The 12,560-nt window shown below is 43.2% G+C and overlaps 1 protein-coding gene across 1 annotated transcript in view; it reads right to left on the reverse strand.

Moving 5' to 3' along the window:
• Window positions 1-12,560, reverse strand: part of ABHD16A (abhydrolase domain containing 16A, phospholipase) — a 72,221-nt gene that overhangs the window by 46,780 nt on the left and 12,881 nt on the right. The window contains exon 3 of the mRNA XM_073598968.1: window positions 55-121. Within this exon, the coding sequence (XP_073455069.1) occupies window positions 55-121 (67 nt within the window). The remainder of the gene's footprint in view (window positions 1-54; window positions 122-12,560) is intronic.

Below are 12,560 nucleotides of genomic sequence, written 5' to 3' on the forward strand. Positions count from 1 at the left end.
AAATATGTTTCCACCCCAATGAGTGCATTAAAGCCAATCCCTGATCTGGCTTACCCTTTCGGTACATGTAAAAGGCAGCAAGTGGGGAAGAGTAGTAAGAAATGGTCCAAAGGACAGACACCTGGAATAGAGAAAGAAGTAAAAAAGTGTAAAACACCAGTCACAAAACAAAATAGCTTTGCACACGCTTACATTAAAACAGCCACTATAGCAAAAAACTATTTACTAAAACTGGAGAGTGCAAAATCTGGTGCAGTTCTGCATAGAAACCAATCATTTTCCAGGTTAGAAGGCGGCTGGCTATCATGCACAGCTGCACAAGATTCTGAGTGCTCCAGGTTTAGTAAATCACCCCCTGTATGTGATCAATACCTGTAATGGTGGTATTCAGTGTAGGTGCCTTTTTTTATTTCATAGATTCCGGGGGGGGCTTGTCTCTGCACATGTACATGCAGACCAGGCTGTCCAGCAGCAAGTGACAGTTACAAGAGTTGGGACAAACCATATAACATTTTATTATATAAAATTGTCTCTGTGCTTTTCCAAAAGGAAAAAAAAAAAAAAAACTGCTTCTGCAATTGCTTAAAAACTATTAGCTCAAGTTGAGCTGTAATTTATTTGCTACTTACAGTCCATCTAAGACAATTCAATTCTGTCCACAGGGTGACAATGTTGCTGCACAATTTTCTAAAAACAGTGCTGAAAGCCTGTTAAAGGAAGTGGAAAAATGCTGGATCTGCTGGCAGGATCAACTGGTAATAAAACTATGCTATGGTAGGGGGAGGTGGCAGCTATACTGCTACTTTGTAAATAAACGCCTTAGGTTTGCCAAAACTAATTTCAGGATGCCGACAACCCTTTGCTATTTTAAAAGCAGTTACACTCTCCTATCCTCTTGCAGCCAACACTGGAGCCGTGTTAACCTTCATTTAGATCTGCAATTACAATGGAGCTGCACACAAGATCAGCCCTTTGGGGGCTTCGAAGTTTGGTTGAGAGAAAACATAAGCACACTGGCAACTGTGCCTGTTATAACCAGAGGCATGCCTTGAAGGCAGCATAAATTACCCATAAATGTGAAAAAAAAAAAAAAAACAACCACACGCTAAGAAATATTCTGAATGAAAAGTTTAAGCAGCAAACTTTCTGTGAGACATATACACAGTAAGTAAACATAAAATAGATAAAGGTCGCGCTATTCAATCATGCATATACAAATGTAAAAATTAGATGATTAGAACAGTCCACAAGTGATGTGAAAATGAATCCTGATGTCAATCTCCACCATCCACCACCATAGTGATCTTAAATATCAGTGCCTCCACCAACAGCTGAAAGGCTTGCTTACCAGCTCCTATTTATCCCTCATTACAAGGGATTGTTAGCACTTGTGGCTTTAGCCCAGCCAAGGCCTTTCTCCAGGTCCAGATGGTCTCCCAACAAGATCACACCTTGGCACCGTATAAGATGTGAAGATTTCTGTGTCCTGATGTGGTCAAGGACGCCTGTATCCACCTGAGCTGTAGTCCCACTCAGGTTCTAGGTGATGCGTCTCCCCCGTCTGGACTTTGTGTTTCCTCCAGGCAGATGGAGGAGATGCATCACCTGAAACCTGAGTGAGACTACAGCTCAGGTGTGTACAGGCACCCTTGACCCCAGCAGGACACAGAAATCTTCACATCTTACACGGTGCCAAGGGGTGATCTTGTTTGGAGACTATCTGGACCTAGAGAAAGGCCTTGGCTGGGCTAAAGCCACAAGCGCCAACGATCCCTTATAATGAGGGATCAATAGGAGCTGGTAAGCGAGCCTTTCAGCTGTTGGTGGAGGCACTGATATTTAAGATCACTACTGTTGTGGATGGTGGAGATTGACATCAGGATTTATTTTCACATCCCTTATGGACTGTTCTAATCATCTAATTTTTACATTTGTATATGCATGATTGAATAGCACAACCTTTATACATTACACATGCACAACAGAATAGAAAACACTGCAGAAAACATTGGTATAAATAAAAAAATACTGAACATATCTAATTTGAGCTTACTTTTGGGAAACAGTTCGGGTTTTGTGCCCATACATGTTGGCATACCATTTCCACAGGATTTTGCTGCCAGCAAAATAAAGTTGTCTGCATACAATGACCGTTTCTGCAATTTTTACATGTGTCCAGTGTACAGGGACTGTATTGGGTGCCACCACTGCTGCAAATATCAATAACGTGTAACCAACGGCACAATATTATCGCACATCTTCCCCTGAATGAGTCTTTTAAAATGGTGACCCATGCCCAGAATTACCCTCAGCTGATTCAGAATGACTGAAGGCTGAGATCATTCTGCCCCTGCATTGCATGAATCACTCATTTAGGGGGAGAGGCCAATAGAGTCCATGCACACTGGACGTTACCAAACGTTTACATGCATACAGCGTAAAATATAATCCATACACAGGACAGCGAATGCAAATTTTTCTAGTTTTGGGTTACTTCATTAAACACTGAAGACCAAAATACAGCAGTCTGCATGGGTCCATAGGACACAATACTTCTGCATTCAGATCAGTATAAATCTGCAGTAAATTTGTAGACCCATTGACACGATCCCTTAAAGTGGCACACCAAGGAAACCGCTAGACAAAAAGGTATAGATTTCTCTTCTAGTGGTCACCAATGTCAGGCACTGCAATCAGCAAACTTGACAAATGACTAACTGGAATATATTGACCAGTAGAAGAAGCCACAGAGACTAGTATTTTTAACAAGGCTAAGGTTACCCATATACTTGCACTAAGGTCACACAGGTAATCTCTAGTTAACTAATTATGTTACTAAGGCTGGCCATACATTATACAAAATGTTCTTATTCAATTTGTTTTAGATTTACCTTCAACTATGTAGTGCAAGGGCCTGTCTGACTGCATACAAAGTACAAAAAAAAAGTGTTTGACCTCATATTATATGCTTTTGGTAAATCTAAATGAAAATTGTATGATGTATGACCAGCCTTAAGAAAAGATTTGACTGCACCACTGATGGTTTGGGTGTGGCATATTAAAGTGGAAATTTAAAAAGGAGAAGTTCAACTTGTACTACATTTTTCTCCGTTTCTCCTATACATTTATTAACGCCTTTACTGGATTTATGTATCCCCCAATGGCAATGACCACTTACTGTTGGATTTGTATGCATCTTATTTGAGCTTTCACATTTGCGGTACTGTGCTAAATATTTCCCTATTAGGAGGACATACTCCTTACGTACCTGTTGTTGACTGTCGATTTTCATTGTAAACTGTTAAAACACTCAATAAAAATCTATTTGAAATAAAAGAAAGTTCACCTTTGGAACATGTTCTACCTGTTTTAAGGGTGGATCATGTAACATGTTCCAGCTCCCTCCCTCCCCAAATCCTCCCTCCATATGACAGAGGGCAGGGGATCTTCTCCCGCACCCACTGTCAGAATTGAAAAACAGCGTGGCCGCATGAATGAGCTACAAGTACTGTGAGGTCGCTGGTGAGCGCTCTAATAGTCCATTGATTCTTCCTGCCATTCAGTAACTGACTGCCCAGAGGTGTGGGCAGACAGGGTACCGAGAGTCTGCAGGATCCAGGCATTGCACCTGTGATCTGCTGATCAGGGATGCAATGCCTTAGGCTACTTTCAGACTGAGGTGCTTTACAGGCGCTACAGCGCTAAAAATAGCGCCTCCATAGCGCATGTAAAGAGCCTCTCCTGTCTCGCCAGTGTGAAAGCCCCAGTGCTTTCACACTGGAGCGGTGCGCTTGCAGGACAGTAAAAAATAGTCCTGCAAGCAGCATCTTTGCAGCGCTGTAGGAGCAGTGTATAAACCACTCCTAAAGCGCCCCTGCCCATTGAAATCAATAGGGTAGCGCCGGCAAAGCGCTGCTTTGCGGGCGGTTTTAACCCTTTTTCGGCCGCTAGCGGGGGTTAAAACTGCCCTGATAGCGGCCAAATAGCGCAGCTAAAGTGGCGCTAAAAATAGCGCCACTTTACCACCGACGCCCGCCCCCGTGTGAAAGTAGCCTTACAGGCTGCAGATTAAAAAAAATAAATAAATGCACATTTTGTTACCTAAAAAAAAATAATTAATGTGCATCTTTTTGAAGTGGAATGCAGCCTTTAATCCAAACTGGACAGTTTTTTTTTTTTCAAATACAGAAAAGATATTCATTGGGGTTGATTACTAAAACTGGTGAGTGCAAAATCTAATGCAGCTCTTCACGGTAGCCAATCAGCTTCTCACTTCAGCTTGTTCAATTAAAAAGAGGAAGCAAACTTCTGCTGCAGACAAGTACCTAAAGGCAAGCCTATAATAGGGCTTACCAATAGATCGTGAAAAAAAAAAAAAAAAAAAAAAAAATATCTTCTAAACATGCACCGTTTAGGAGATATTTACATCACATGTAGCCAGTGACATCACTGGCACATGCGCTCTGAAGGAACGGCCACGGGTGCATGCACGGGAGTGACGTCATCGCGGCTCCGGCCAATCACAGTGCCAGAGCCTGCGAACCCGGAAGAAACTCCGGGGAAAATGTCAGCAGTTTCAACGGTGTGCGGGCGCCGCTGCAACAGCTTCGTTCTATGGTAAGTATTTCAGAATGAGCTGGTGTGCGATGCATACTAGCTCATTATGCATTGTCTTACAGGTTTTTTTCTATTTCTTATTTTCCGAGTTTACAACCTATTTAAGCTTTGACAAAAAACCTGGAAGCTGGTTGGTTTCTATGCAGATCTGCACCAGATTTGGCGCTCTCCAGTTTTAGTAAATAAACCCCCATGTCTCTTCTGCATTAAAGTTTCTTACCTGCCTGTCATCACTGTATACTGCTGGGATGAATGAACTCCCACGCATGTGCAGGAATAAAAGTAATGTCGGCTTGACCAATCAAAAATGCCGAAATGCAGAATCCAGAAGAAAACAGCAGAGTAGATGTCAGTGGTTGGTGAGGGAGCAACTGGACATTGCATCCCTGGAGTAGGAGTATAGTTCTCCCTTCAAGGAGATAGATAGATAGATAGATAGATAGATAGATAGATAGATAGATAGATGACACAGACACAAAGCAGAGTTTCGTCTGGGGGAAAAAAAAAAAAAAAAAAATTTTAAAAAAAGTCAGCAGCTACAAATACTGTAGTTGCTGACTTTTGAAATAAGGACACTTACCTGTCCAGGGAGCCCGCAATGTCCTCACCCCGAAGCCGACCCATCCCTCAGCTCTCGAGTGGAGGTGCCGGAATCTTCAGTAAGGGAATCAGTAAGTGAAGCCTTGCGGCTTCACAGCCCTGTTCCCTACTGCGCATGAGCGTGTTGCGCTGTGCGTTCTGAGTGGTCCCTGCTGTCTTCTGGGACCTGTGCATCTCCCACCAGAAGACAGTGTGGGGGGGGGGGGGGCGGACTAGGGGCTGGACATGGCGTAGATCGCTGTGGATACTGCAGCGATCTTTCCCTGGAAATGGGAGCAAATACCTGTATTAGACAGGTATCCCCCCCCGCCGAAAGGTGCCAAATGTGACACCGAGGGGGCGGGGGGGGGGGGGGGGGTGTTGGGGGAATCCGGACAGAAGCAAGTTCCATTTTTGGGTGGAACTCCATTTTTATTTGAGTTTTTAAATCACTTTGCGGATATCTGTACTTTTTTCCTGACCAAAAAAAAATAAATTTTTTTTAAATTATATATTTTCTCTCGATCCAGTGACAAAAATTTATATATATATATATATATATATATATATATATATATATATATATATATATATATATATATATATATATATATATATACACACACACATATACATATACACAGTGAATTCTTTTTACAGACACTGTATAGAATTACAAACCATACATAGAAAAGGCTTTTACAGTTCATTGATAAAACTATTATTATTAACCTATTTATATATCAGCATTCAAAAGGATTACAGGTTTCCTTTGCAATAAAGCCATAAAGACCCAGGAATGTGTACACCCTGTGATAACCAATAGTAGCTGGGCACAGGAGTGCAACGCAGACTACAACGCATGGAGCGAGATTGCTTGTGGCTCAAAGACAGACTGTGCATTCTGTACAAATACTGTAGGACACAAGCCTTTTGAATCTGTGACCTCAATAACTGGTGTGCAATTAGAGCTGTAATTTTGTTTTTATTAATTCATGCAGAGGGAAAGCATCTTATAACACCAGTGATTTATCATCAAAGCTAGACTCCAGGCAAAAGGCTAAATAAACAGATGCAATACATAGATGGAAGTGGTTTTACGTGCCAAAAGAGAGATAGGAGAAAATATATATATATATATATATATATATATATATATATATATATATATATATATATATATATATATATATATATATATCCCATGATGTATTTCAAATGAAAGGGATTTTGTTATAAAAATCCTATTTTCTTTAATCGTACATTAAGGGACACAGAGCCATAGTAAATTACTATGTGGGATGTCCAAGAGCCGTGCCAACTGAGGAGAGACACAACAAAAGTAGGGCACCATGAGATCAGAGGACCTCTACTGCTGCCTGCAGTACACTGCGCCCAAAGGCGACAACCTCATGTCTTTTACATCCACCTGATAGAATCTGGTAAATGTATGGATTGAAGACCAAGTTGCGGCCTTGCAGATTTGAGCCATGGAGGCTTGGTGATGCATTGCCCACGAAGCACTAACAGCCCTAGAGGAGTGAGTTTTGATTTGAGAGGGTAGAAACTACCTCTTTAAACCATAAGCTAGAACAATTACTTGTCGAATCCATTTAGAATAGAGATTTCCATGCTGCCTGTCCTCTTTTAGGACCTTCAGGCAATACAAACAAAACATCCATTTTCCAAATCTGAGCAGTCTTTAAAGTGGTGTTCCACCCAAAAAAAAAAAAAAAAAAATTAAAAATGCATGAATGTGCCTAAAAAAAATAAAATAAAAATAAATAATAAAAAAAAATTTGGAAATTTTTTTTTTTTTTAACTCACCTCTAAATGCCTGTTGCTAGGAGGTCCCTCTTTCAGTGCCTGGGCTGGTGACATCACTTTCCCTCGGTGCAGGAAGGGCTCAGCTCTGCTCCCTCCCTCTTGTCAATCATCTGGGACACATTACAGGTCCCAGATGACTGAGCAGCCAATCACGGCGCACGGCGCCACTCGCGCATGCCCAACTGTAAAGCCACAGCCCGGCACCCACAGTTGCAATGCCAGCGCCGCCGAACGGAGGGGGAGATGAGCGGGGCTTCTACCCCCATCGCTGGACCATGGGACAGGTAAGTGTCCGATTGTTAAAAGTCAGCAGCTGCAGTATTTGTAGCTGCTGATTTAATTTAAAAAAAAAAAAAAAAGGGAACTCCTCTTTAAGTAGACTGCTCTTATCACATCAAGAGAATGTAGTGATTTTTCTTCCATAGAACAGGGTTCTGGAAAAAATGAAGATAGAACAATATCCTTGTTTAGAAAAAACCTGATACTACCTTCGGTAAAAAGTTAGGATGAGGACGCAATACTACCTTATCCTTGGGAACAACAATAATATGGCTCTTTACAAGAAAAAGCAGCCAATTCTGATACCCTTCTTGCAGCAGATATAGCACTTAAGACCAGCTTTATTTCTCACCCCATCTGCAGAAAGTCAAGGATTCTACCTTTGACCTATTTCCTGGGGTGCAACCCCTAGTTTCACACCAGGAGACATGCTTCCCAGACTCCATAATATATAAATTATGGAGGCCGGCTCCCTTGCATTAACCAAGATAGAAACCACTAAAGCCTGACAGCCCACGTTTCTTCAGAGTGTGGGTCTCAATAGCCAAACCGTTAAAAACTTAGCTTTAGTAAAGTAGGATTGAATAACTGACCTTACTAAAGACGGTCTGGCCATGGCGGTAGGGTCCATGGGCCATTTACTGTCATCTTTACGATCCCTGCATACCAAGATTTCCTGGGCCCCGCAAGAATCACCAACTTCCCTTCCTGCATGATCCTGCGAAGTCGTGGACACAGGCAGAATAGGAGGGAATGCATAAATCAGTGAGAACCGATTCCACGGGAATAGCAAGGCATCTGTTCAGCATGCTAGCGGATCCTTTGTTTTTGACACAAAGTTGTCGATTTCTTTGTTGAACCTGGACCTAAACAGATCTAATGTCTGGGATCCCCCATCTTTGACATATTGACAGGAAGATATCAGCGTGAAGGAACCATTCTCCCGGGAACAACTGCTGGCGACTCAAGTAGTCTGCCTGCCAATTTTCTATTCCTAGAATGAAGACCACCGATAGGCAAAGTACATTATTTTCTGCCCAAGATAGGATATGATTCACCTTTCTCTGGGCCACACAACTTCTTGTGCCCCCTTGGAGATTAATATAGGCCATTGCTGTAGCATAGTTGGATTGAATCGGATTGAATCCAAGATCAGATGAGATCGGGCGCTTTCAGGGTGATGTGGCCGTAGGCTTTGAAGTCAGACACATTAGGAATCTAAAGCTTGAACCCTTTGTTCCAAGCCGATAGGATAACGTTTTGCAGCAGCCTCGAATAAAACTGAGCATAAGGAACGGCCTCGAATGGAGCCACCATCTTTCCCAACAACCTCATACCAAGTTGAATAGTAGAATTCATCTTGCTTCGACCACCTAAATCACTTCCTTTATGGCGCTAATCTTTGTCTGGGGCAAGAATACCCTTTTCTGGGTGAACCTATGATCAGACCCAAGTATCTTAGCCCTTTTCATGGTTTTAAAGAAGATTTTTCCTAGGCAGAGAATCTGACCTAGATATTCCAGGTAGTTGAATGTGGTGACCATACTTTGGTCTAAGCGGGCTACCGACTGGACTATCAAGAACAGGTCGTCCAGGTAAACCACAATCGTTATACCTTGGGCCCTTAATCTGGCTAGAAGAGGGGCCAGAACCTTTGTAAACACTCAAGGTGCAGTAGCTAGACTGGAAAGCAGAGCTACACACTGAAAATTAAGGTTTTCCACCTTGAAAAGTAGATCTTACTAGTGAGCGAGGAAATAGGCACATGGAGGTATGCATCTTTGACGTCGATTGATGCCAGAAGTTCTCCTCCTTGTAGGATGGAGATAACTGATTGGATTGATCCATGCCAAAAAAGAGTGGTTATATTCAGGAATTGAATTTAGAATTTTGAGATCCAGAATATCCATTTGGATTTAACCAAACCCCAACCTCTGCTCTTACATGGGGGCCACCATGATCACTTTTTGCCAAAAGATGGTCCAATGCTTGAGAGAAAGACTTCTTTTTCTCTGGATTCTTAGGAACATTTGATCTGAGAAAACGAGGAGACGGGAACTCTTGGAACTCCAGTTTGTACCTTGGAGCTATTGAAGAAGTCCCCCATTTGTCACTGAAGAGGGGAAGACTTCAGCCCAGGTGGGGGTGTCTGGAGGAAGCAAACCCCCCCAAACTTATCGGAGGTCTGCCTGCTAGCCCGAGGAAAAAAAGTCTGCTGATTTCCTTAGAAAACTCCACTTACCTTTCCCGCAGCAGGGTTTTCTGTGGTAGAACCAACAAACCCAATCTTCACCCTTCACTGTGGGTTCCGCTAACAAACCTTCAGGAACCGGGGGACCCACAATCTTGGACATGTAATAGCACCCCGCCAGTAAAACTTTATGGCCATAATACCAAAAAGTACTGGATCCCAGGGTCCAGCTCTCTAGAAAGAGAAGCATTTACAAGCAAAACCTCGTTTCTTTGGATACAAGGCCCGGGCACCATTCAATTTGGCCTAAAAGACACTTTGAATGGATCCGGCTGCATAGCTAACCCCAGCAAGGATTGCTCCAGTGGAGCTCAGCACAGCACATCTTTACTCGTGACCAACACCTTAGACACTGGCAAAAAAAAAAAAAAAAAAAAAAAAGGGAAGAAGAAGAAGGAGATGCTCCCGGTATTGGAGGGGTTATATAGGGAGGCAACTTCCTGTTTAGGGTGTGCCAGTGTCCAGCACCTGAAGGTGGACTATAAGGCTTCATGTACACGGGACAATTTTACAACCTCTCCTGAACGATTTAACTTGACAGATAGTAACCCACGTTTAAAACATCCGTTTTGCCGTGTTTACATGCCGTATTTGCATTTAGAAAAAATATATATATATTTTTTAAATTTAAATGGCCAAGAAAGCAAAATGCCTATAAACGAAACGTGGCTTACCGCGTTTAGCGTCTGAAACGTCGTGTTTTTTGCCTTCAAAAAAAGGCCTATAAAACGCAACTGCCTAAAAACAACAGTAAACGAACCTGTGTACATGTACACATAAGATAACATTGAGTTCAGGGGCAGTTGAAAAAAAAAAAAAGTGTCCAACTGTCTCTGAACGTCCGTTTAGCAGCAGCAGTGTGCATGGGGCCTTACACACATAGTAATTACTATGGCTGTGTGTCCCGTGATGTACAATCAAAGAAATATATATTGCACGTTCACATCAGTCCCTGCCCTCAAGAACTTACAATCAAAGGTCCCTAACACACACACACACACACACACACACACACACACACATACATACATACTGTATTTATTGGCGTATAACACTCACTTTTTTACCATAAAAATCGGGTGCAAATAGCATGTGCGTGTTATACGCCAATACTTCAATTTTAGCTGCCTCGGAGGGGACAGAGAGGGGGGGGGGGCAGGACGAGCGCCGTCAGATTACATACAGTGAGAATCTCCTGTTTACTTGGCGGCCTCTGTAATGGGAAGTCCCGTCTCCTGGGCCACCACTGGACCACTGTTCTGTCTATCATAGGAGATTCTCACTGTATGTAATCTGTCGGCGCTCGTTCGCTCCCCCTCCCTGTCCCCTCTAGGCTGCAGATGGGCATCGATCAGGCTGCAGTGAAGGCAATGGCGAGGCTGCTGCAGTGAAGGCAATGGCGAGGCTGCTGCAGTGAAGGCAATGGCGAGGCTGCTGCAGTGAAGGCAATGGCGAGGCTGCTGCAGTGAAGGCAATGGCGAGGCTGCTGCAGTGAAGGCAATGGCGAGGCTGCTGCAGTGAAGGCAATGGCGAGGCTGCTGCATTGAAGGCAATGGCGAGGCTGCTGCATTGAAGGCAATGGCGAGGCTGCTGCATTGAAGGCAATGGCGAGGCTGCTGCATTGAAGGCAATGGCGAGGCTGCTGCATTGATGGCAATGGCGAGGCTGCTGCACTGATGGCAATGGCGAGGCTGCTGCACTGATGGCAATGGCGAGGCTGCTGCATTGATGGCAATGGTGAGGCTGCTGCACTGATGGCAATGGTGAGGCTGCTGCACTGATGGCAATGGTGAGGCTGCTGCACTGATGGCAATGGTGAGGCTGCAGATGGGCATTGATCAGGCTGCATTGAAGGCACTTGTGAGGCTGCAGATGGGCACTGACCCAAAGTTCCTTATTTAAAATTAAAGTTTATTTTTTTTCCTGAAACTTGCTTCTTAAAATGAATGTGCGTGTTATACGCCGATAAATACGGTAATTTCTTTGGAGGCATGTCTTTGGAGTGTGGGAGGAAACCAGGGTACTCGGAGGAAACCCACACAGGCAGAACATGCAAACTCAAGGGAGGTAGTGTCGTGGTTGGGATTCTAGGCAGAAGTGCTATCCACTTAGCCACCATGCTTGCCCCCAAAGCCCTGCCAAACTGCACAGCCCTCTCTGGCAGAGGAAGAGACCTGGCCTTTTTTGGATGCAGTTCAGTAACACCTACAAGTCTTGTCCAATTAAAGTTACTTGGTCAGCACAAAACAGGGCTTAAAAGCATTTCTGGCAGATCAATGGGTCCTATTTTGTACTTAGTGTCTTTTGCTGGCGGACCCAATTTTTTTTTGGCATATTTCACATGTTTAAGGGAAAATGCACTTAATAAGCACCATCCCCATCCATACTGATTAAAGGAGGAACGGGCTGCCATCTCTAAGTGCCTGGCAGCAGATGGTACATTTTACCATATGGTATGGGACGGTCCGGTCACACGCTCCCTTTGGTCTGCAGTTACAAGCTTTATTGGCTCCGTACACCAACTGCCCAATATACACAACCCTTCCTAGTGTCTATTGTGATATCTAGATGCACAAAACTCCTTCTTCGCCTATTGTTTTACTATGCTAATAAAAATAAAAAAATTAAAACATTAAAAAAAAAAACACAACACTATACTCATGTAGTGGAAATCTCACACATTGACCCATTGGGTTGGACTTGTCGACTAGGCTATCCAAATGTAGAAGTTACAACCGTGGAGAACCATGCCTGCGCTAAATGTGAAAAGGTTTGGTCCTCCTGGGATCCCATCAGACTAAAATATGTATACCTTTTGTATGTCATGCCATGCACCTGCAAGTTACTGGAATTGGCTTGACGCCCCCAAGTGTGTCTTGATGTACAAAATTATATGTTGTCCACTATGGGAAATCTGAAAACATGTCTTTTTGCCCTATAAAGCAGTCATGTATTGACTTGTATTTTTTGTTTTCCTGTTTTTCTTCAGTTTGGTACACTGCGTGCC

Source organism: Aquarana catesbeiana, linkage group LG09 (genome assembly GCF_042186555.1).
Source record: "Aquarana catesbeiana isolate 2022-GZ linkage group LG09, ASM4218655v1, whole genome shotgun sequence".
NCBI classification, from domain to species: Eukaryota; Metazoa; Chordata; class Amphibia; order Anura; family Ranidae; genus Aquarana; species Aquarana catesbeiana.